Source organism: Pelecanus crispus, chromosome 6, assembly GCF_030463565.1.
Source record: "Pelecanus crispus isolate bPelCri1 chromosome 6, bPelCri1.pri, whole genome shotgun sequence".
Classification (NCBI taxonomy): Eukaryota; Metazoa; Chordata; class Aves; order Pelecaniformes; family Pelecanidae; genus Pelecanus; species Pelecanus crispus.
In genome coordinates, this window is record NC_134648.1 from 67,290,409 (window position 1) to 67,317,279 (window position 26,871).

The following is a 26,871-nucleotide window of genomic DNA, read 5'->3' on the forward strand; positions in this document are numbered from 1 at the left end:
GAAGTAAAGCCATTGCACAACTAGGTGAAACTCCACTGTTACCCCAAAAATGCCAGTCCTTTTCTATCCTTAAACTTTCAGTTCAATATAATCTACAGCACTCCTGGCTTCAAATGTTAACATTTAAGTGGCCCCATTTGTCCTTGTAATAGTTAGGGCCCAGAAAAATGGCTTCATTTTTTTCTAACAAATAAACATAAGATTATTACCACTGTATGTCTTTGGAGGGATTGAAAGTCTTCAGATGTTTTTAAAAGGCCATTGGGTAAAGACACAATAAAAGCACAGCATGCTGATAAAAGCATCCAACTGTGACCCTACAATGGTACAAACATAAAAAAGAAGATTCTTTGGGTTTTATTCTCTGGAAGAAAATACATAATACGATCTTTCATATGCTTGTAATGGCCTTCCACCTCTGCTGTGTAAGGCATTCATCCAAGACACCTGGAGATCTGGCTGTCCACCACCACAGGTAGGACCTATTGCTTGGTACTGAATCCAGATCAGACAAATGTTCATATTACCAAAAAGGAACAGGAGAAAGAAAGAAAGAGAGACCAGAAAACACAGCACAGCTCCTTCACCAGAAAAATAAGGCATTGTCCCAGTGACCATGAAGTGCAGCCATTATCTCCTGTGACATCTCCTGCCCCATCACCAATTCTCACGCCTCTTCTTCCACACTGCCACCATCCACAGCTCTTCCAGCTACCAATTCAGGAGCTGGGGCACTACAAACCATAAACCAAGTCAACGGAGGGTGTTCTCCCTACCCTCCAGAGCTGCACAACTGTTGGTGGCATCTTCACCCAGGAGTGAACACATCAACCAGGTGCCTGATGTTTCTTTCCGTTACCATCTTCACTGCTTCTACTTGAGATGCTGGGTTTTGGGGTTTTTTTTTTTTGGTTTGGTGGGGTTTCTTTTTGGTGGGTGGTTGGTTTTTGTCTTTTTTTTTTTTTACACTTTTGCATGGTTAGACACCTTTTAAGTAATTTTCCATTTACAAGGATACAACAGTACTTTTTGGTCACTGTTACATTGCTATACATCATAGGTCTCCCACACATCACCCAGCGATAATACATACCAGCATAGGTAACAAGAAAACAAGTCAGTCAGATCTTTAGTGTTGAACTGCCTGTACCCTCTCAGAAAACAAGGTTTTTGATATCTGCCGCTATATTTTATTGGAGGAAGGTAGCTTTTAAATATCCCTTTTCTCCAATCTTGCTTTCAGTCCAGTAAGTTTCAACAGCTTTCTGGACTGCAACAATTCAGAGTCTCCTGGGTGACCCGGGAAAATTTTTCATTACTTTTATTCCCTCCTGCAAGCAAAGCCCCCTCCTCCTTCTCCTCCTCCTCCTTTCTGACAGCATTAACACACATCAAATGGTGAGCACACAGGTGAGCAGAGATATACACCATCTGCCGCAGTGCCCCAGACCTCTCTAATTCCCCTTGCTCGCACGGGGCTAGTCCCCGTGATGTCAACTATATTTTTTCATACTAAGCCTTGTAAACAAGCATGTTTTTGAGCCTATATTGAGCAAAAAATCCCACCTCTCCCTTGCAATGTGCTTTGTAGTAAGACAACTATTTTCTTCTCTTTGTATGCCCTGTTTTCACAAATACAACAAGCTCCTCAACACTTCTGAGCAGTTCTGCATCCTGTCCCCCAAAACAGCTGTTCCCTTGTAAGGTCTACAAGAAATACTGACCACGTTGCAGCCACCACAAGCAGATCTGGCAAACCCAACCATTTATTTCCAGGAGCCAGGACACACAGACACCCTGCAGTGTAGATACACCCATTGTTATGATTTAAATATCAAATCCTTGTACCTTGTAGGAGCATGATATACTGAAGATTCACAACAAAGCAACATACCTTCGAACAGTGCAGAATGTATTGGTATGGAGAGATTATTGCATAATGGCATCAATATTTTATTTCTGTTGAATTTTTTATCTCAAATTTACTGCTCCCATAAGTAATAGACAGTAACTCATCTGCACCATAGTTACTTATGTATTATGTATTGCATGGTCCTGGCAGAATTTCCGAAGAAAAATCTTTCTTTTAAAAAGAAAAAAAAATATCCCTTTTAATGACAAATCCCAGCACTCAACAGTAGTATTTTACTGAAATGCTTTTTACAAAAGTTTAAAAATTCTCCACTAAATTGTAATGTCTATGTTTACCAATCTCATAATTCAAAAAAAAGTGGCCTGACAGCTTCTAAGCACATTGCAATGTTATCTGCAAGGACAATGAATTATGCATCTCTCATAGCACTACGTCTGACAAAACAACACTGTGATCCTGGAGCTGTGGGATCCTGCAGATCCATCCCAGTTGAGACACACAGGGTAATGCAACAGTGCTCTTTTCCCATCCTTGTAGTGAAATGGTGCAAATATTTGAATATGATTTTTTTATATGAAGAATATAAAAGACAAGCTCTGATTTATGGAAAAGGAGAAGAAACAAAATCAGGTCAATGGTTTGTAATTATGGAGCTTGTTGGACATATCGATCAATGTTAATCAATGCTCTAATCAAAGCACCCTGAGCAAACTCTTAAGACTCCAATCATATGCCTTAAAGACACTCGAGAGATGTGGCTGTACTGCCTTCTGCGGTGTTTTGTTTTGTTTTGTTTTTTAACGTATGACTTTGACAGAAGTAAGTGCTCTTTAAACATGCAGTCAAACCTCTCTGGCTGCTGACGACAACATTTTGCAGTGTTCGTAGTTAATGCCTGGCATTTTAACTAATGGTACCCTTCACCGGAGAACAGCGGTACACAAGTTATGCACTTTGCAGCTATTGCTCTTTCCCATAGGAACATATATTGTTCCTATAATGGATGCCAGGTGGACTCTGCTACTCCTCAGCCACAAGATGGGGAGGCAGAGAGCCCAGCTCCCCCGCCCCCAGCACATCCCTGCCTCCCCAGGAAAAGCAGCAGAGTATGAATCTTGCAAGCTGAGAATCCGAAGGAGGCAACATTCATCATTTCTGCATTTGGGAGTCACCTTCAATATGTCTTCCCTGTCCTGCTGCAGCCCCACACTCCTCACTACAACTATGTACTGCAGAAAGTAGGGCAGAGCCGGTGAAAGAGGGGAGGAGTTGGGGGCTGGTTCCACATGAGGTACATCTCAGTCCCCCCAGAAAGCATCAAACAGGAAATCCTACAAGAGGATCCTTGCAAAGCCTGGCTTTTCCCTTGATGAGCTCCCACTACATATTATATACACTGCAGCAAGGAGCCAGTCCCATGCCTTCAGGCCTCTACAGTTAAAGTCATTTCAATTAACTGGCATTTATCTTAAAAATTTCAGATTATTTCCAGGAAGAAGAATTCCACATTATAAAGCTGCAAGTGAAATAAAGGAACCTTTGCAGGTTGCTAACTAAACTGTAGAGGCAGTAAAGCTTATGACAGCTGAGAAGGTATTCCTATATCGGGATCTTATAACTTTACGAATCATACTCTCTAGACAAAAAAATTCTCATATTTGGTGTTAGCCCAAAGAGAGGCCTTTCATTTTATTTTAGTCTGCCTTTATAAATCTACTTTTCAGTTATCCAAACATATATAATAAGTATTATCTAGATCATAAGAAACCAGTTTAAATCCTGTTTGCATTCAAATGACACCAAGTTTATTCTAAAGAAGATGGCTCAGAGCACACGCAGCTCTTGTGAAAAATCAAGCCTTCTCCAAGCGTAAAGAGAAAAATATAGCAAGGAATTAATCATCAGAAGGCAATTTCCAAAAGAAGATGGGATGGGGATGCTGTAGTATAAACGCCCTGCTTTATTTAAGTGTGCATCATTTTACCCAAGTCAATACCCACGTGAACCTGATGCAAGACACACAAGTCTTATAATCAAAGCAGAGGATGCTGCTTTCCCCACCAATTCTCTCTTGTGCAAGGCTGTGGGTCTGGCCATGGGTTGTTAGGTGACGAGAGCATGGCACATCCCAACAAACGCCATCACCAGCAGCTGTTAAATAACAAGTACGATGTCCGCTGCCACGCAGTCAACATTGCTGGCCAGTAAAAAAGGACTCACATGGGCTGTTTCTTTCGCATTTCATCTCCAAGAGTGAGAAAGGGAGGAAATATCAACATCGCAGCACAAAACACATTATTTTTTTCTGGAAAAAAGATACCGGTCCCTTAGGAGAAAGGTCTCCCAAAACAACACAGCATTAAAATGACTCAAAACTATGTAATTTTTAGCAAATGCCAGCTGTAGTGATGAAGTAGTGAAACTACAAAGAGGAAGGAAGGCTTGTGACTCTGGCAAAATGTTGTTAGGTAATTTCCACTCACAGTGATTTATCTTTTATTTTTAAGCAGTAATTTAGGAGAGCAGCATTGATACTCTGACAGGTCACAAAACATTTCCTGAATTCAAGACACAGATCACAGGCATGACATGTCCCTGTCACAGGGCTGAGCTCAAGCATGTACTTCATCTTTTACAAAAATTAATAGTGTATTTCATATTTACCTTTTGTTGAATCATCTTCAATCGGTTGTTTGAACAAAGTGATATCCTTAAAAGTGCACAGGAACAAAACCACTTTTTCATGCTCATTTCTTATAGGTGCAATTTGCATGTAGAACCAAACTGGGGTTCCTGAAGCAGAGAAAAAGGTGACATTGAACTGTGGTGTAGCACAAACTTTCCCCAGCCTGTACACAGAATACATCATTTATATGTTATTATAACACATGTGTACCTTAGGACCATATCTCAGTATTTCTACACCTTCCAGATCTTTTAGTTTTACTTCCTCAAAGGAAAACAACATATTCCCATTTTTACAGCTTCATTAAAATGGGGAAATGCTACCAATCTAATTAGATAAGCAGAGGCAGGCGGCTTTATAAATCTCCATTCTGAAATAAAATATATTATCATTCCCCTCTTGCTCTTGTTTTTTCCCAGCATGTCTCACAAACAGTGTCTACAAGGTAGGAAGGCAAGAAAAAATGGATGAATGGATGGAAGGTATTTGATTCCTTCTTCACATAATATGACGCTATCAAATCCAAAACTGATAGAGTATACTGTCAAATGCTCCAAATTTGACGCTACTCCATTATTTAAGAAGACCTGAGTTAATCCAGACATGGACTCTAAATGTCCTATCAGGACAAATCAGGAGATTCGATTTCCTACTTGTGTTTCAGGTCATACCCTCTCCCTCCTTACTGTCCTGCCCAGTGGAGCACTCTCCCAATGCAGTCATCTCTATTTAGCTTTTGAAATAAATATAAAATATTTTTCAAATCCTACCACTCATGAAATAAACAGCCAAAAAATGCCTATGATGTTGGAGTGGTTAGCATGGCTTTGGGTAAACCCTCATTGTTCACACAGGGCTCCCACAGGTGCTCAGGAGCCGAAACTGGTCTTGTTTCCTCCTAGGCTGAAATGCACATGGCAGTCCCCTGTGTACATGCAGGTCTGCTCTGTAAGGGGTGAAATCCTAAAAGACTTGAAGTAATTTGCTTAGAAACACCCTGTTCACCTGCAGGGACGTGAATGTCAGAGATGCTTTCCATCCGACAAAGCTCCATGCCCATGTCGTCCCCCCCCCCAAACTTGCACCTACACACACTGCACTATAAACGTCTTCACAGCCAGTTAATTACTTTTGGGATTTGATGTGCCTTCATCCAGTTAACATAATGGCTTTTCTTCTGAGCTGCCTGAATGCTAGTCTGAGAGCTGACACACTGAGACAAGCCACTTGCCCACTGTTACCCCATGGGCAGCGCTGGCCCCCCCAAATCTCCTCTAATGCACTGTGCCTGGGAGCTGTGCCAGGAACTGCACGGTAGATGCCCAGAGGGCAATGAAACCCATTTGGACTAGGACTACTGTGGGGAAGGTTAAAATCCACAAGGGTTCATGACAAAATTCAGCATTGCTGAACTGGGATTAAACCAGTAACTCACTAGCAGTAAATGGAGAAGTGGGAGAGATGGGGGACTGCTTTTTGTGGTAACTCCACAGCCATTATGCTGATTACTTGATTATCTCAATTCCTGGTTGCTAACTGAAGAGAAAAAGACTCTTTTCATAACTTCTAGAACAGTGCTGCAGCTCTCTGGACTACTACTGTACTTGCCCTTACACCTGGCAACTCATCAGCACCCTTTGAAAAGCTCTGGAAGTAAGTAGGCAAAATAACCTGTACAACTGCACTGATAAAAACCAAAGACAGAGGCAAGGTGGCTACTGCTGTAGAAGCAGCAATCTGGGCAAAAGCAGGCAAAGAGGTTTCTTGCACATTACCCACATATACATATATATGCATGCCTACATGGTTGCTGAAAAGCTGTGTGGATAGAGCTGAGGTCTATATATGAGGGAATGCAGTAAAGCGGAAGAAATTAGTAGCAAATTTTCAGGTCTGAACCTGAAACCTGCTACCGGATTAAAATGCCAAGGGGGCATGTGAAGTCAGCAGTCGTGTGGATACTGCTTGAGAAAAACAGCTCATGAAGAGCATCTCTGTGCCGAAGGAAAGAAGGATGGGAAAGCAACCCAAAAATCTCAGAATCTCCTTCTGCCAAAAGCATAAAGGAATGAGTGAGAAAGAAAAGGTTGTGCCACATAATCAAAAATGCACAGCACTTCTGGACCTATAGTTTGAAAATGTGGGTGGGAGCGTGCTCTGCGAGCACTGCAAGCTCCAAGCAGGAGAGAGGCAATATGCAGGGTCTCTGCAGGTGATAAACACAAGCGCTTCCACAGAGTAATTGCAGAAGTATATTCATATATATGAATATGTAGAAGTATATTAATTCCTACCAACAGATAGTACTCTTTATTTCTTGATCTGCTCCAATATTCATCCTGATGGATAAGAAGGATAAGCAGGCAGATTCTTGAAGAACATTCTTCTGCAAGGCTCAGAGTATGACAAATGGAAGCAAACCTTGGGCAAACCAGATGCTGAACTGGAGCCAAAAGGTGAGCCTATTAGTGTTAGCAAGAGGTTGAAGTTCTGGGCTTCAGGTGATGGAGAAGGAAGCTGGCAACAGATGTTATGGATGGGAACTGACTCAAGCCTGAAAAGAAATATGAGGACTTTTCCATGAAGTCCTTCTGTAATCCTGCACAACTTATGGAAAGTATAGGCTTGGAGATCTGGGCAAAGGTGAAGATTTTATTACGGCAACTGCAGCTCAATAAATCTCTGAAGCATCATCAAGCTGCAGCAGGCAATCCACAACCCAAAGCAAAAAGTGGCTGTCTTGTTACAGAAAAGTCACCAAGAGAAGGCTTTCCTCTTTTTATACTTAAATAAAATAGAAAGGAATTTAGCTCAGGACTGGCCCGTGCTACAGCCAGAGCTGCCAGCCCAGTTCACAAGGGAAGCAATGGTTGGGGAGACCACTGGGTCTCTGGGATCCTCTTCAGAAATCATATGGACACAGGGCATGACAGCACTGGGCACCTCCACCTGCAAAGATACCCAACACAAGTCTATCCCAGGAAATACCCCTAATGTGAGGGGACGCCCAGGTGACGTGCACAGGAAACAGGCAGAGAAGCAGAAAATCTAGAGAAGAGACACATCCATATGCTAAGGAACCAAAAAGAAGTCATTTGGAGGGCTCTCCTGGGCACCTGCAGAAACAGCTGGACTTCAGAGCCACTCTTGCTTCTCTTTTTAATTAAAGTGTTGGCTAAAATGCTTTGAAGCAGGCAGAACTGGAGAAACCTAAAGTCATTTCCTACTGTTTAAGTGCACATACAGGAAGATTTAGTCTAAAAATGGAAAGTGGAAATAAAGCATAAAGCATGTGAGTTTGTTTCAAGAAGACAAGGCATCCAGGATGCTCTCTTCAACGTCATGAGAGGTTCATGTGAGTTTGCAGTGAAATGCAGCAGTCAGGCACAGTTAGCTCTTTCCCGAGGCACACTGCTACCTTCCCGCAGCCACAACATGGAGAGAAAACCTCCAGCCTCACCCCAGCAAGGTGCTCCATGCCAGCACCGAAGTCCACCCGGGGTGGGACAGGGGGAGGGAACGTGGCCTCAGCTACCGGGCTTCAGGCAGCTGAACCAGGGGGAAAGCTCCCTGACCCCACAGGAGCTGCACCCTGTACTGGGCAAGGGAAGCAAAAGCAAAGAAAACATCTCCGTCAAGATTGCTCTTGGCTTGTGTTTGACATGGCCACCGACCCAGCCAACTAGGCTTTGTCTGCTCAGTGTAGAGGAACCAGCTTTTCTGGAGCACGTTTCATCTGACAGCTCTGGCTTCCTACCCTGGGAAGATGGCCTGTGCCAGTGGAGGAGGCTGCTCATCTCCACTGACAACAGCAGGAATTTCAACCACCAGCCAGGGAGAAAAGTCCACACTGCACAAGCCCAGCGTGAGACCACCCAACAGTGTGGGTTTTGCTTAGTATGCGCTATGACACTGATAAGCCTGGAGTACTACCCACATACGTGGCAGGACAGAAAATGTGACTGGAATGACTCAGGGTTAAGACAAACTGAAGAAAATCTTCCCTGGTTCCGGCAACCTCCTGTAAACCCAATGACACCAAGAGGAAGGGACCTAGGTCCTACATCTCATAAGTTACAAAATTCCCTGGTTTTCTAATTAATCCCTGGGTTATGCACCAAATTTAGCACTCCCACTAGAGCTCGTATGTGTTGGCTTACACACTGCAGAGGCACTGCTGGGAGCATCCACTCACAGCAAACAGGGTCTGGGCTCTCGCTTGTGGAGACATGGGGGTGTTTCCTGAGGGATGTGGAGGAACCTCATTCAGGATTTCTTTTCACTTAACCCAGTCAGTTTCCCTTCAGGGAGGCAATGCTCAAAACTAAATATGTTTTGGAAAGAAGGAGTCAGACTAGAGACAGCAGGGAACAACTATTCTTGGCAATCTGAACACTCATCCTGAAAAAAGAGCTCTTTTCTTGAGCTGTGGTGACCAAAATACCCATTTCTTCTCCAAATCTTGCCCCAAATTTACCCATATGCCAAAATGAAAATTTATTTTAGTCTATTATATACATTAAATATGCATTATCACTCCCAACACTATACACAAATATATACATACTGTTTTTCTTGTAGAGGAGAATTTCAAAGCAGTTTGACTCATAGTTGTCGAAAGTCTGTCTGACTTTTTCAATGGTCTTCTTGTCTGTCAGTTCACCATACATAAAACTGGAAAAGAAAAAACGTTTCTCTTTTTTCTAGACAAGCAACAACTTTGTTACAGTCACCTTAAACACCATGAGCATTGCAGATGCTATTAACTGATATTTACAAAAGTTTAATTACGATTTACACTTCATTTAAATATTTAGTGTCACCTACAATAGTAACCATGACCACCTTTTTACTGTAAATGGCAGCAAACACATCTACTGTAATGTTTCATTAAGTGCTTTTCTGAGCGTATCTTTAATGATGTATGGTTAGAAAAATTGCTGATAGCCTATAAAACCATCATTGCCACAGCTGCAGGCCTTGAGAATATTGCTGTCAAAACAGAGAAAACGGAACAAAACCTCTAAAACCTCCCAAATTTTGTTCAATCCTCTTGAAAAGGCTTCTGGAGGGGGAATGGAAGCTACTACAGGTAAAGGCTCTTGGCTGAATTGATGGCTACAAATCTAATCCTGTCAAGATGCATCTGGGACAATAAGATAATTGGAATCCTTTTCCTAAATACCGATTACAAAAGGAGGGAGGATTTACCAATAAGAAGTGATGACTGTAATTCTCTGAAAATTCAGCACAGAAAGCAAGTGTATGAGTTATCTCAGTGTAGCTACGTCTGCACTACTACCAAACATAACCAAATTCACCCCCATTTTCCTTGTTGTATACTGCATTTCTTTAATATTTCAGTGAAAATATGGGAAACATTAAAATGCTTTTGGAGACTCATCCCCCTCCAGAGATGAGAAAACAGAAACGTAATTTTAACTCCGCTATTTCTTGCCACTTGACCATCTCATCTTTGCATTCTTTTCCAGGTCAGACTTTCAGCTGGTGTAAGCAAACCCAACTCCCTGACCTTACTTTTGAAAGCCTTTGTAAGGACACAGCCAGGCTGTTATTGTCATTCTTTGCTAGATTAAAAATAAGCGAAGACCACTCTGTGCAAATTCCCAATTACAGAACTGCAGGAAAATGGAACACGGGATAAAAGCTTTCAGACACTTCGATGAATATACTTTTAATTGATCAGACTTTTTTTTCCCATTTTCTTTGTTCACAATCAGTTTGAGCTTCAGCTGAAACCTACAACAGACAACCCTGAGAATGTGAAAGAGAAAAGAAAAGCTATCAGTGCCTCTGAGGTTTCAATGCAGCTTCTCTTCTATTGATCAACAGACCTCCAAAGGTTCAATAAACATTTATCTTATGTCTACTGTTCTGAAAGAAACAATAAAACGGCATAGTGGTTAGTGACTCGGCAAGCATTAAAATACTCAATGAAGGCCAGACCATGAATCTTTTCTTTACAGAGCCAGCCAAGGGAGGTGATGGGGCTGCTCCCAAAATAAGGTGCTGCCCAGCAGGGGTGATGGAGGCAGATGCGGGGCACCAGAGTAACTACAACATCTGTACGGCACTACAGGCGCTTCTCCACCGGTAACACAGGGAGAGCTATTGATGAATGACATCGGAACTGTTACCTTTGGGACAGCAATGTAATGGAGACGCCACTATGGCGACTGACGTCAGGAAATGGTTTCACCAGGGCACAAGGCTTCCTTAAGGTACTGCTTACCATTAACTTACAAGGAAATGGAAAACACAGCCTACTGCTCATTTTCAAATGACCTGCCTTTCTTTCCTGAGTTCAGCTGATAAACTTTTATACATTTAGAAGTGAGATGACAACAAAAAGAGTTTGATTTTATTTAATTTTTTTTACTCTATGCCTTTTTTAATGCACTGATGAGGTTAAAGCAGATTGCTCTCCTGTCTGCAAAACAGAACAAGAGCTGGTAGTTTTCGCCCAGCCTCTTGTGCAATTGAATTCTCTTTTTTTGTTGTTGTTTTCTTGAGATTTAAAACAATGTTTCTCTTAGCCCTGAAGGAAAAAATACCAAGAATTTGTTAAAGTGCTTGACTTTATATGGCTTGTAATACAGAAAGTTATCATTAATTAGTATTAAAATGACAAATTGTACTTGGCATTCTGAGTGGTGGACAATACCAGTTAGCGCTTCTGAATGCAATCAATCAACTTTATGTTTTAAATTAAAGGCAGATTATTATTGCAGTAAACCTTTAATACTGAAATCTTACATTATTTTCACATATAAAGAGACATTTTAAAGGCTTGTGGAATAATAAAAACATTTTTCAGAAGGCGATTTTTAACAACACCAAAGAAACCTCAAAGCCACTCACTGTAAAGATCTTTGCTTATCACAGGTTTAATTTAAGTTAGTCTGTCCTATTTTGTACACATGGAGGGACTCCTACTTCTTCAGTCAATCACTCTGTCTTTTTCTGCCTCATGTTTTTTGTTATTTAGTGCTTGTCAAGTGCCTTCAGTGCAAACTGTACAAGACATAAATATCAAAACCACCCTGCTACTGGGAATCTTACTACCTAGAAAATAGACTTATCAAAGAGAAACAAGACTTACTGAAATACTCAGAGAAAGGCACAATCTTAGATAATTTCCCCATCTCTGAAACAGCCCATTTGTCATTTAAGATGGCTGGTCTCCCGCCTCCCTTTGAAAGCATCCCTCGGTACAGAAAAGCCCCATCTGAAGCTTTGTATTGAGCTCTTCTGTCCTTTGTCAGGATCCAGAGCAGCGGCATCAGAACAGCTCCAGGTTTGCAGTGCATGCCAGGGTGGTATTTAACAGCTGTTTGTGAGGAATTATCCAAGATGTAGGACAGGTGAAGCACAGAAGGTATACGATCCTGCATCCAATTTACAACTCTCATCCAAAAGCACTGGATGAAAAGTTATCAATTGCAATGGACAGACATCTACCCAAGAGGAACAGCAAATACCAAAACACATCAATATCTTCAAAACTTTGCAAGCTTAAGAGCAGGCACCATTTCTAAGGAGAAATGGTGCGGCTCCCTGGGTCCCACTGGCATGCTCACCAAGGCTTCTTTGCACAGCTTCAGCAGTGCAAGGAGGCTTTCTCGCATACACAAAAATCAGGTCACGGAGATGACATCCCAGTTATCAAATCTAACTTTTTTCAAGTCCAGCACACTGTACCCAGCATGCAAAACCCCATTTCTTTGAACACAGTGGGAATTTTGCCATTAGCTGCACTGGAGCCAGGATTTCACTCGCAGACTTTTTTTAATCCCACTTGTAATGGCAGTAAATCAAAACAAGGGAGAGCAGAGATGCCAACTGGAGCGCTCCAAGTGTTTCGGTGGGAACACTACCTGTAAACAACCGCTTCAGCAAGCAGATCCAATTCCATCCCCCTGTACAGCTGGAAGGCAACACGCAAACAGGGCCTAAGAGCAGGTTTCCTCTTTGAAAACAAAACCAGCAACCAGCTACTCCCAGCCCAGCACGAGGCTCCGAGGTGCAAGGAAGAGTAAGCAAAGCTAAGCCTGGAGCAAATGCCAAGTGTAAAATGCCAGGGTAGGTCTACTAACCAGCCATTCAAAGGCTGCCTGCTCTTCCGAAGGCTTGATGAGAATACGGAGCTTAACTGATAAGCAACAATATTAGAAAACACTGATATTACTTGCAACATTAAACTGGGTTTTAATGTTTTATAACTGTTTATTCTTTCAACGTATTCCTGAAGACATACATTTTCATGACTGTGGGCAACCGGGCATGAAACAAGTGGTTTCCCTGCATGCTTGTTGATCTATCGCTGCGCCTCCAGGCAGGGGTTTTTGCATGGTTAATTGAAGGTTAGAGGTGTCGCAATAGCGGATGCCCTGTTCCTCCTGGACTGTCAGCTCATTTTCATTTGGTACAGCCATGCTTCACCAGCACACAAGTTCTTCCACCTAAAAATGCAAAAATGCCGTGCATTTTCGCACTCACTTATACCAATTATTCTATATATCAGCCCCAGCTACACATGCCTGACCGCTATGTATACTGTGCCTTTTATACAGTGCCCATAAAACTAAGGAGACTGACACTTGCACTTAGGTACTTCTAAGTGATTTTCCTACCAATGGGCACATTGATGCTTATTAAAGATGAGAGAAGTGCAAAATCAAAGGGATTATCAGCTTGTCACAGGACTAACTCGCTGCCTGAGCTGGAATAAAAAAAAAACGACTCGCACCTCCAGTGCCTTCAGTTTTTATCCACCCCTCCCTGTGGTCAGCATCAGCTGAGACCACCTGAGACTGAATACAATGATGACACAGGAGCAGCCCCAGTGTAAGGTATGGGGTGGGACAGACAGAAAGAGGATGCAGTGAGTACTCACTGGACCACCCAGGAGAAAAGCATAGGTGAAAGCTGATTTGAAGGCACTATATCTTATAGGCAGGGGTAAACTGACCAAATATTCCAAAACTTACAAATTGTCCTTTATCACACCAGTAACAACAACAACTTGAATCAGGGGCTAGATTTACATTGTTAATAACAGTGTATTTGCCTTTGGTCAGATTTTTGGCACTAAAAAGCTGTAAAAACAGACCCTTCCAAAACCTGCAACAAAGGTGTGACACTATAGCACTCTTACCCCAGAGCACTTGCCTTAGAACTGTAAAGCAAACGTTATATATAAAGCAATTTTGATGTATAATGTAACATAATCTGGGCATAACAGAAAATCTGGACTGAGAGCCTGACTCAGAAAATAATTTAAATAACAGCCCCAGATATGAAAAAACCTCCAATGACATTCTACTGAGTAAGCCTAAGCAGGCACCGTTGGCCTTTGAGACTATTTTCCATTCCATACAGCTGCACAGCTCTTCATTAGAGAGCAGCTCCAAAGACATTGCTCTGGAAGGCTACACGTTGCATGTCAGACCGTGCTGAAAACCTCTCCAGCTCTTCTTTAATCTGCAAAGACTGGGATGTCTCCTAAGCAGCAGGAAACATCAGACCGCATATATAACTCCACTAGCTAAGACCCAGGCACAAAAGAAGTATTAGCCACGCTTCAAGCATAGAGAGGCCTCTCCAAAATCCAGAGATGGATGTACAGAATGAAGAGTAAAGAAAAAAAAAAAGTTTGCTACCAATTCCATTTTCCACAATAATTCCTCCTTGAATTTTCAGGTGTATGATTCACCTGTATGATCTACTTGAACGTGGTCAGAACAGGATCCCTACAAGTGAGAGCCCATCACAATCACAAAAAGCACTCGGAATAAAACTTTTGGTCCCCTCAGTATGTGAGGCACGGGGGAATCATTATCAGAGAGGTATTGCTAAATCTTCACTTCCTCAACGTTTCCCTATAATCCCATTCTATATTTGTAATTATTTTAATGTGCACAGACTGTAAAAGTGCTGGCTCACAACAAACTTACACAGCTCAATATACAGGATAGCTGAGAGCAAAGGGGAAAGCACATGTGCCTATCTGGGATGGCTGCGACAAGGCTGTTTCTTTCAGCCCCACTGAGCATATCGACTCTGTTGCCACTGTGTGAACATGTATTTCATTTCAGCAGCACGTGCCCATCTCTTCTCCATTGCCCATTAGAGGACACCTGGCTGCACAGAGCAACCCTGGACCCCAAGGCTTCCTCTCCTTCCCGGCAGATGAGAGTAGCGACCACACGTCAGCACGTGTTGCTTTTTGGAGTAGGTGATGACTGACAGCTGAGGACAGGCTCGCTGCCTGTCCTGCTCCGGCCAGCTGAAGCATCAGCTGATGACAGTGTCTGGCAGCACCCAGCTCCCAAAAATCATTGCTGTAGATATGCAGCCCCCTCCTCCCAGTGCCCTGGAGCTGGTCGCTCCCTGAACACATACAGGGAAAACCTACACAAACTTGTCTCTCAGCCATTCCTTATTGCCTCTGTCCCTCGTTCACTTTGCTCACGCACACACGCACATGCACACGCATCAGGGATTCAGCCTTTCCCCAAAGCACCTCCTTTTAAAGGATGCAGCAAAGGCACAGATGCATGCCTAACCATAAATCACAGCTGCCCGTTCCTGAAAGACCACCAACAAAGGGAAAAAGCCATAAAGCTGCAATGCTTAGAGTAAACATATCATCAGTTTAATCACTCTCTTGGGAATAAAGATGCAGTTTGCGCATTACAGCGCTCTGCGTGTGTGTGTGTAGTAACACGGACCAACATGGGCTACCGCCTCCTGGCACGATAACAGAACAATTAACAAAAAGCTAGTAAAAAACGCCTTTGAAATATATTACCTAAAAACCCACTTTCTTTAATGGATCATTAGCTAGAGCACATTTGTATTGATATTAGCCAGGATAAATTTCAAAGTGCTTTACCATGTCCTGGGTAAGTTGCTGGTTTCATTCATTTAAAGCCTGTTTCAATACTTTAATTTCTGCAAAACAATGCTTTTCTGACATCAACCCTTTTTCTAAAACCTTATTGTTGTTCCTCCTAGCAGATTACAATTTTAAAAGTGCATCGAGTGGCAATGAACAGACAGTCGGCATACCTGCAAGTGCTACTCTTCTGCATGACGTCAGCTCGATGATAGCCAGAGAGTTTACAAAAACCGTCATTACTATAAACTACAGGCCAGTCCACAATCTGGGCGTTTCCCAACAAAAAACTGGATTCTGAAAAGATAAAAAGAGAGAAAGGGCCGTTGTCAGTGGCAAAGTACATTTAAATCCTCCCTGTGTTACACAGCACATGCAGAGTTTTTCAGGATGGCAACTTCTACAGCAAAATTTCAGAGGGAACTGAAATCAAAAGGGGCATCAGAAAAGAAATTGCGACAAAACAAGATAAAATCAATAGGTTCTTGCACCCTAAAACACTGATATAAGCTGTATATGCTTTATAATGCTTTAACAATTTAGAAAGGATTCATGTATTCACAACATCTGGGCAAGGTATCATGTTTGATTTTCATTTTGTATGTATCTTGAAATCAACCTTAAATTAACTTGCAAACTGAATTTTAAACGCTGAACTGTATGTGTGCCCAACAGTGATGATGACTCTCTTGCTTAAGACAAGTAAATTTTTCCTCCTGGCAGGTCCCAGTCTGTTTCGCAGGACACAGCCAGCATCCCTGGGATGAGGGACAGAGAGCGGCAGGAGCCGCTGGGGAGGGGCCAGATGTGCCCACAGCATCTCGTGGTACACCACGAGCCACATCACGCCTGGGAGTGCGGGTATTAAGTGACCCACAGGGAAATTCAGGATGATCGGGGAACTGATGAGTCCCAAAGGGACTTGGACATTGAAATAACACAAAACAGGTACTGAATTTCAGTGGCAGTCTATTAAAAATGCAAATAGGTGGGTTTGACTCATCCTAGTAACACGCATCTGTTGCTGTACATACAAAATACGGGCAGGGAGTATTTCTAGGAGGCTGAACTCAGGTTTAAATATCGCTTCAGTCAACTGTTCTTTCAGTCAGTGCCTACAGTTCATACTCACGGACTGGCACCAACGCATTATCAGTTAGTCCTAAAATGGTTTTATTCAGTTTGGAATAGTTTGGAAAGATTCTTCCATCCCTGCTTTTAGCAAGGCATTTCCAAAGGAGGAAATAACCATTTTGCTTAAACACACTGTTACGGATTTTACATTCATTGACACCATAAACCTTCCTAATTTTGTTTCAGAAATAATATTCTCACATAGTAGAGGTTCTCAAATTGTAGCCCATGATGATCTTCAGAGTTTTCTTTGTTATTACTGTTAGTTTTCAATTTCATTTTGACTGCAGCTATGGAACTAACTGGTCTCATTCATTGATGCTAAAAAGCTACTAAAATATAACTATTAACAATCACTGTAGTATAGAAATTACAGGAAACGTTCCTTTCAGCAGTGCTTGTGGAAAAAAAATTAAGGAGATTTTTACAAATTTTCCTCGTAATAGCCTAAGAATGGTTATGCCAATTACTTACAGACATATACTCAGGTGCATGCATTTATTTTCACATAAAAGTGACACTGGGTTTGCATGAGCTACACACACCCTTCTCAGAGTATTTATATCTGTGACTGGATTGTACATTATGCAAACATTATTCTATTGAACAAGGGAAGTGTGCCAAAAAAAATAGTTTTCCTTTCTTTTTTCTTTATAAGCTTGAATTTGGAAAAAAAATAATCTGGAGATTATTGGATTTTCTATAGAAAAGCAGATTAAAAAAATATTTAAAAGCCAACCGGTGTGAGAAATAGAAGTTTAGATTTTGTGAAATCTAACACTTTTAAGCTCAAAGAATTTATTTGAATCCATCACAAATACTCTTAAGCCTAAACGCCAACTTTAAAAATTTGCTTTCCTACCCAAAGGGAGATGTCCTCACTACAAGCAGTGGGGGACACAGAGTAAAGCCTGAGCATTGCATAAAATCTCCCTGGCTTTCCGCAGCCCTTTCTGCACTGGGGGCTCAGCCCAGCTTTCCTCAGCACAGCACAGATACTAACACGGGGGACATCCTAACCCCCTGGAAACCAAAGGGCTCACTGGAGCTCATCCCATTGTATTGATGTCACCCCAACACCTTGCATCTTCTCAATTTGGAAGAGGGGAGACACCACCAGCCCCCTAAACCCTGCGGGCTCCCCCCGTGGCAGCCACCCTACCACCACTGCACCCCAGCAGCTGGAGAGGATGGGAGCATAAACAGCTCTTAGCTTCCCATCCCACAGGGAAACAAGCAATACTACAAGTCCTCTGGTTAGATTTGGAAAGAGATTTCTTTACAGGATTATCTTTCACCAACGTTTTGCTCACATATGTAGATACAATGGGCAGAACCTGGGCAATGAGAGACTGCAATACCAAACTCATTCGTGGATGCTGTGCACATCTGGGTGCTCCCCAGAGGACCACAGTCCAAAAGCAGGTAACCCTGCTTCAAAGCCTCCCCATCCAACAGACATAATCTTAATTGTGTATTCCCACACATCAGGATATGTTTCAGGACACAGAGTACACAGCAGAAGATGCATGTTGCAACCAGCAGCCAACCTACAGCATTTAATGGTTGTCTTCTATGGATTTTATACTTCTTTACACCTGAGGGTCTCAAAATACTTGATAAGGCATTCACTAAACTGCTCAAATCCACCAGAAACTTGGGAGGGAACAAAACATAAAGACAAACTATTGATAGATTAAAAAACAAATCCCATAAAATCAGAAAAAAGTAGACCCAAGAAGTTTCTTGGTAGATACTAGTATTTGTAAGGTTATAGCAAATACATAGCGTATGTACTAGAAACTTCACCAGATATCAGAATATATTTTCTTTTGTTTCTATGAATTCTCCTTTACTTAACTGACTTCTTTTTTACCCTTGTCTCCTAGGCAAATAAGGCTTATTCATCCATGCTCAGCATGTGAATATGTATGTGTGTGTCCTATTCCAACTGAAGAAAAATCCTGAATCAATGTTTGCATCTTGTTAAAGACCAATGAATCTAACTGCGGGCACAAAGCCATAGGAATCCGTGTTTCATTAATGCTGCTGCTCAGTGAGCAACCTGATGAAATTTAAGGAAGAACGGGTCAGCATCTGACCCTTGGGTTTTATTGTGTACCCAAGTCTCAGCATCCACAGGACTCCATGCCTACCCTACATTTTATCAGGAATCACATTATTTTCTCCAACCAAGACACATATGAATTCTTCCCTATTTCTACAGTCTCTCCAAATCAAAACTCCAGGCAGATTTAACTTTACATTAGCCAGTCCATACCCAGCTGTAAGCATCCAGACTGCATACTGGATGACAGGACACTTTGAGAGAATCTCTTTTTTTGGCCATAATTTCTTAAAATTGCAGAGTGCAAAGGGACATAGAGGAGTTTTTGCTTTGAGTCTTCTTGCTGTGACTCCTTGTATATTCTCTAACAAATCTCCGTTTTGGAGCCTAACCTCGGTCAACAGCAGTGACTCATTAGTAGAGAATACAACCTTAGGGTTTCTAGGAGTTTTGTGTAGTTGGAGAACAGACTGCTTTGTATCACGCCATCACCACCAGCCACTCATGAAAGTCCACCTCTGCAGTTACCTCCCCTGAGGTTGAGTCCTACCAGCCAGTCCTGGACTAAATCCATCTGCACGCCTGACTTCGTATTTCTACAACTCAGTTACATGGTTTCCTTGCTAAGAAAGGTCAATCACAGTTGTGTCCTGGGTTAAGATTTCCATCAGCCTGACTATGGCAAATTCCACTCTGTTCAATTTCCAACTGGCTGCTTGAACCTGGTGTAAGAGACAAGGGTTGGGAAAACCTCATTTCCTCTCCATCTCTAGTTGCCATAAGGCAGCCTAACACCAAAGACGAGTCTGTTCCCTTCCAAGCACAACTGGCTGAATGCTCCTCCTGGCCTCCTTTGCCAACAGGTCCAAAGCAAGGACCCTCAGCCTTGATGTCCCCCTGCACCCTGCTGCGGTGGCTCTGTGGTGAAGTCCCATGGCAGGCTCTTAGCACAAGCTAAGTCTTCAAGCAGATCAGGTATAACAAAAGACAAGTATGCTACAGACCTGCCTACAGGATGCCAACTGACTTGCTCCTTCCTGAGATACATCTATATTTATTGCACACAGCAGGAAGGAAACGCACCCAGACCACAGCTATTCAGCCAAGGGCAGCCCAGGAACATGCCCCACTGGCGCTGCTGCAGGCAAGCACTCGGTGCACCTCCACCATCAAATCCCAGGTTCACCCCTGGTCCTCCCCTTCCCCTGGTAGCCCACACTCCACACTGGTTAGGTCATACCAAACATCTTTTCTGGAGTGAGCCAAAGGACTTCTACACAATCAGTCTTTCCTAAAGCATGGGCATGAGCCCTGCAATGCCACACACCAAGGACTGCCCCCCAGGGCAGATGCCTTCTGCAAGACAGACCCAAGCTCAGACTCCCTTCATGGGAGAGCCAAGCTCTCCTTGCTTGCTCTAGTCTTCAACAGGTAAGACTGGTGTTTTGCGCCTTCCTTAGAAGATAAAGGAGACAACAAAAGGTCTGTAAATTGCAGGGTGATGAGCACAGCAAGGACACCAGCATCGGGATCTCCCCAGCTGTCTTCCTGTTAGATTCAATACACAAGAGCTATATTCTGCAAGGTAGTTTTTTTAAACAATATATTATATTGGAGGTATTCTCAAGGATAAGTATTTCTTAACAGAGGTTAGCTACTAATAACTGGACAACACCAAAGTCAGCCCCTATGCCTACAGCAGAACACCTGAATTCACTCAGTTTTTAAGTATACCACACCTTCACTGAAAGAGTAGTATCACAACAGGGATTGCCAAGGATAGCCAAGTTACCGGTGGTCTGATCCAGTATATGAAACTCTATGCAACTGTGATCCAGATTATCATGTGGTGATATCTCATACTCTGAAAACATTAACATGCAGCTAACTTCAAAACTTGCATGATGATTAGCCCGAAATGTCTGGTAATGCATTCATCTTTGCTTGGATTTCTCCGATGCATTGAAAATGCATTTCCACTTCCCATTTCCTTAGAGATAAAAGTCAATTTTAATTATTTCTAAGCTTGTCTTGATGTCATTGCCTCCACCAACCATTTTCTCCACCCATCCCCCTTTCTGATATGTTGTAGAGAGCCCAAACCACAAATCTGTAGGTTGTATAAATTCTTTGACTAGACACATCTAAACACCAGTGTCTGTCTATAAGAGGGCAGGAAAGCAGGGCTCAGCCAGCAGACTCGCCTGTCTCAGAGTTGCTAGATTCCTCTTAGAAAGTCAGCAGGCTTTTTATTAGCTAATATAACTCTCCTATTTACAAGGTTTAATACTGATGGCAAGGAATTGGGGTATTAGAGGCATACAGTTAGCAAAATTTCAGGTTAGAAAACACAACTGAGGAAAACAATTGTTAAAGGCGCTGTGTTTGCTGTTGCTGTGCTTCTATTTTGCAAAAAGGCTCTTTTGTACAAAGGCAGCCTATGCTGTAGAGCAGCAAGCCTTTAATCTTACTCTATCTTGCAGTATCTAATACTCAACACAGCATTGAGCCTTGTTTTGTTTAAAAAATAAAAAAAAAGAACCAAAAAACCCCCCAAAAAGACCAGTGTGCAAGCAATTTTTTTTTTAACCACCGAAATGCCCAAAGCAGTGTAAAATTCATGTTATGTAATCACAGGAGAGCAAGAACAGCTAAATCATTCCAGGGGATATGCTTAGCCAAGTGAGAAACGTTGTCTCGAATCATCTTTTCTCAAGAATGCTTGGGTACCACTTGTAACCAAAATTGTTCAAATCGCCATTTTGGAATTCCATCCCTTCCCAAGAAAACAGGCAACTAATCTTTTCAGAAAAGTCACCATTGAAAAGATGTTTTCAAAAAATGAAGCAGTAGCAGAACACAAGTAATAATAATTATTATAATAATAAAAAGAAGCAGTGTTTCCATCTAGGAATAAACTCCTAACTCAAGCAACTTCACACAGAGCCATCCTTCAGAATTACCGTCCTTCTATTGCAGAGCAAATACAACCTGGACCTGGCAGGGTCTGTGAAACACTTGGAATTTGCCTTTTTTGCTAATGCTGTCTTATAAAAGCCTGAAACCACTTAAGCTGCTGTCAGCTGACTCTCCTTATAACTACACAGGGTCAGCATATTGCTGCAGTCTTGTTTAGATGTTCTTGGAAAACTCGTGGGGCTCCTCCATGTGTGTGTTGGGGAAGGGGGGTCCTAAAAAATGTCCTCATTTTTTATCTTCTTTTAGCTCTCCTGAGCAAGTCTTGGCCCTGTTAATACATATTTCTATCGGTGTTGTTTACAGTGACTCCAACCACATGCTCAAGATGTACTGCGTCTTCACAGAATACAGCAGAAAATCCTAAACCCTTTTGGAGGGCACTGCCCTCTGAAATCAGCCTCCGCGGGCACCAGCATCCCTCCAGCTCTGGGGTCGGCCGCAGACAAACCGCTGTGCTTGCAGCAGCAACCTCCATCAGCACTTTCTACTCCTTACTATAAAACCACATTGCTGTTTTCTAACAAAGCCATTATTTCCCCGGTGTCTTTAAAGCACGCAAAACATCAGTGTCATCCAATTTATCCAGCACATTAAGCACTGCTTGCCTGAAAAAAAAAAAAATCTCTCAAAGAACTAACCCTTTACGTCACCTTTCTGTACCACTGTTTAGTTAATACTCATATTATGAAGATGCAAAGAGGGCTAAACCCAGAGCAAGATGCCACCATACCGACTATGGCTAAAATGATCTATTTCCTGCCCCGAATAAGTGCTCCTCAAATAAAACAAAAGATAAATAATCCAGCAGTGGCTGAAATATTAAATCCACACGTAAGTAGCTGGGAACACAACAGCTTGGAACACAGCAGCTTTCAGCAATTCAGCAAGCGAGCTCAAGACGAAAGATTAGAGTCTACCTGGAATTTACCGCCTGAAAACTTAAAAAAATTAACTTTGATCATTCCGAATGTGAAAGCCCACAAAGAGCGCGGTCCCCTGCCTTTACTGTGTCACAACTTCATTGACTCCAGGAAGAGTTTTTAGTCAATAAGAACAAGAGAGCGTCCCTATGAGTTGCTCACGAAATGACATCTCATACAATTCTGATCACGGGTTCTCCTCCACACATTCATTTATCCTAGAGTTAAACTAATCCTCACGTATCCCCGTTATCTTCCAAACGCCACCGCTGAATCTGTTCTCTATTAAAATTATGCAGAACACAACATAGATGGAGCGAGACTAAATTTCAACCGGAGCACACTGTAGCTCTCACTAAAGGCACACAGGCAGCCTCGGGGAGCAACCGAAAAACAGGTTTCTAGCTTTATACCAACGAGAGTGCCTGCTTCACGTTCCCAGATGAGAAAATTGTGGTGACAGTGGTTGTTCAGACACGGGGGCCCCTCTTGCAAACGCTCAGCCCGAAGCTAGTCCTGGCTGCAGTTCCACAGAGCCTGGCTGTATCTCAAAAACACTGTTTTGGCAGAGCATCCTCTGCCTCTGCCGCGCTCCCCTCGTTGTGCAGGTGGCTAAAGCAAAACTGTCACCCGGACGGACCCCAGCCCAGCGCCGAGGCGCTGCTTCAGGACGGTCTCCTACGGGGCTATCCGCAAGCCAGCGGTCCGCTCCTTCCCGCCGCCACGTGCAGGTGCAGGATCGGGCTCGCGATCCGGGTGACGCAGGCTTGGCATTTGAAACAGCCAGTCACTGAGTGTGCTGATAAAACAAGTATCAGACTCTTTTTCTGAAAAACAGGTCATTAGAGTGCTAACTCCAAACATCTTCTATTACTTAATTTTATCAATCCTGAAAATACTATTCCCTTAGCTTTCCAGGAGAAAAACTTAAAATCCTGGTTAACCACCAAAGAGTACCCTGTTAAACAGGCTAATTGAATATATTTCCACAGCTCACTTGACTTCCTGACATTATTCCTTGGCTGTATACTCCTTCCAATAGCAATAAAAAACCTGGATGTTTACTCTAAAGAAAAAAAAAAAAATCAATAATTTCTTTTTTCTTTTCTTTCTCAGATTTAAACATTAACCTGGGAATGCAACAGCTCTTGCAGTGACCTCTTGTGGCAAGCGCTCAGCAGCGCTCAAGCATCCCCCAGAAGAGAACGTCTCTCCCACCGCCCCATCCCACCGTCAGCGATACGCACAGAAAGAAATATTAGAAAGAGAAGACCCACAATTTACAAAGCAGCTGATCAGACCTCAGGGAAAGTCAGCTATTCCTTTAGCTAACGATATGGCATTATTTGGGTTTCTAAATTAATACAACGGTATAGAGCTCCCAAAACCTTTTTGCTTTAAAAAGAAAACACATTTAAAAAATTTTAGACCATGTAAAACTCCCCAGATTTCAGCAGCAGTCAGATATGCTTAATCTTTCCGCATTCAGCAAACCAACTTGAAAAGTAAGGAAAGCGGGGCGCTTCCAATTGAATACTCCTCACAAATGTCATCTAGTAATGCTTCTTAGTGTAAAAATCCACTTTGCATTGATTTACGTATAAGCAGGCCCCCTGCAGTCGTAGAAATTGCAAAAGGAACGCTGTGCTTTCAAATGCCAAAGAAAGCCCTAATGACATAAGCTCCTTGGTCATCCCTTCAGTCACTTCTCCGCAGTCAGCTGAGCTGGAGCGTGGAAACTTTCACCCCACAGTTTATAGTGTCTTTTTGTAGAGATTTAGGCAACTGCTGAGGCCCGCGTTTTTTTCTGAGGATCCCCCATGACAGACATCCTGTCAACTTGAAGTAACTTGCTTTAAAGAAGTTTCTCTCTGCAGCGTGTGTGACTTAATTCGGATCAGATGAAAATGCAGCTTGTTTTAATTTAGGGGAGAGAAGCCTACACGTATCATGTCCCATGATAACAGCAAAGTTTTGTCACCCCGCCTGTAAGACGTCAGGTACGCTACATGGGCTAGTAAGAAGGACAGGAGAGACAATAGACACTTATTTTGTCTGTAATACCAGTGTAATAAAAATGAAAAAGGTGTCTTAGTGCTACAGGTGTGACACTCATTTCCCTCCCCTTTCCTGGGTAACCTGCCTTGACAGCAGTCACCTGTAAGCAGGGCTGATCCTTTCACCCATCAAAGTCGCGGGGACCCAGCAGGGCGTAAAGCTCTGTCGGAAGGAACTGCTTTGTAGGAACGTGGCACAAAGCTGAAAAAGGCCAGGAATTAAATGCTAGTTTCACTACAGCTCGTGGTAAAATTCCCATATAAGCCTTGGGAAGCCAAGATTTCAGCTCAAGCGTCGAAACACGTTTGTGAAAGACCTGAAAGACCCATTTTCCCAAGGAAGCTTCTAAGACTTATCGCAACAGAAATGATAACCAATAATGATGACTCTTATCATACAGATAAAATTATATATACTCTTTCACTAAATTAAGCCCCTCTTCCAGACTGTTAGCACTCTTTACTGCATATTACCGCACAGTCCGAGAGTTAACCTTCTCCCAAACTCATCCTCTACCATAAAAGCAAATTCTGCCATCAACACAAGCTTAATGCTTTTGCTGCTAGAATAGGTGATGGGTGAAGATGGACAGGCAAGACATTTCTCTGCCCCTGTGCGTGTGGCTCAACTCGCCAGATCTCTCTGCACACCAGCCAGGTCCACGAAGCCCAGCCCTGCTCTAGAGACTTGTCCCATTCTGTACCCGTTGCAGCTCCACGATGCTGAGCCGAGGTCAGCGTCAGCAGGAGCTCTGAATGCACTGAAGAAGCAACCAATAATATTACTAATAAGGGGCACAGACTGCCGAGAACATCTTAGGAGAGAACACTGCGCTAAGGATGGCCCTTATTAAAAGTCCAAAATACTAATGGCAGTAAAAGGCAGTCACCTTAATGTGATTTAACCCAGTGCTCTCACAAAACACTTCTTTCAGCTCAGCAAAACGCCTGGTGTTCTTAAGATCCAGGGCACAGTCAAGGCTGTACCGAGATCGTATCAATCTTTGTGAGCCTCAGATAAGACTTTTACTCGATGTATTTTCACTGTGCTTTAAAAGAAAAAAAAAAGGACTGCAGAGAGTGCACTGAGATTTCCCTGAAGATTGGTCTGTGTGTCCTGAGGGTTTGTCCCTTTGTACCACCCGTAGCGGCTGGTCGAACAAGAGACCTCGCTTCTCCCCACAGACTGCGTCTCTCCTCCAGCGGAGCGCTGCTGCGGTGTGGGTGAAGAACCTGCAAAGCAGCTCGAGGGACACCATCCACCACAAAACGCTTCGGGAACCACCTGCAACCTGACGCTGTCCACAAAGCAAAGGATGCCGCTGCTCTACAATACTTCGCAAGCTCCAAGGTGTAAAGTGGCCTCCAAAAGAGAGGTTCCCGGGCAGAGGGACACTGTGGGACACCCCCCCCACCCCATCACTTTGGCGGCTGCCCCATCTTTCCCAAACGCGTTGGCCAGGAGGGGAACATCCAGTACGGCAGCCCAGAAATGCCAGCCCTCCACGCGGAGGACAGAAGAGCCACAGCCACCCCGTTCCTTTCCGCAGGGCTCTTCGATGATGTGCTCACAACTGACTCACCGTTGAGCACTTCTCCCACAATTTTAACCTGATTTGTAGCCAAAGCTGGGGTGAAAAGGAAAACCAGAAAACGTGTAAATAATGCTGAACATTTAATATACGATTGCTTTTAACACCAGGCTGGCCACCACACTAAGTCCACATGCCACTTTCCCACTATGTCAGTTCCGACTTTCCACGTTTTAAAATTACTGCAATTTTGTCTATAAATTTTGTTATTCAGATCCATCTCTGGCAAGTCCGAGTAATTTGTCTCCACTTACATTTCATTTTGAAACCATTGCTTCCATTTCACCTGAAGAAGAGCCTATCTGCTGAAATACCTGTCTAATTTTTTCAGCCATACCTGTTGCCTAATAGAAGACATTACTTCTATCTACAAACCTTCTCCTGGTTGTTAAGAAGATTTATGGTCAAGAAGTGCAATGGGATTGCATAAGAAATCTCAAAAGAGAGTATTCTCTAACCAGGAAAGGCAATAGAAGGGCTTTTTTTGAGGATGCTGAAGATGTATTTTAAAAAGCAATCATCAGTCTTTCCTTCATCCCATTCCTCAACTTGTCAATGAAAAATCTCTTGGAAACTGGCAAATCCAAGTATAAAAACAAAACCCAGCACACAGTCAGCAGACCAAATCCTCGCCTTCTACT

The 26,871-nt window shown here is 42.8% G+C and overlaps 1 protein-coding gene across 1 annotated transcript in view; it reads right to left on the bottom strand.

Moving 5' to 3' along the window:
• The window catches only part of KCNH5 (potassium voltage-gated channel subfamily H member 5), a 167,690-nt gene that overhangs the window by 138,704 nt on the left and 2,115 nt on the right, over positions 1-26,871 (bottom strand). The window contains exons 2-4 of the mRNA XM_075712579.1: positions 15,654-15,777; positions 9,127-9,233; positions 4,538-4,666 (exon numbers count right to left, since the gene is read on the bottom strand). Coding sequence (XP_075568694.1) covers positions 4,538-4,666; positions 9,127-9,233; positions 15,654-15,777 — 360 coding nt within the window. The remainder of the gene's footprint in view (positions 1-4,537; positions 4,667-9,126; positions 9,234-15,653; positions 15,778-26,871) is intronic.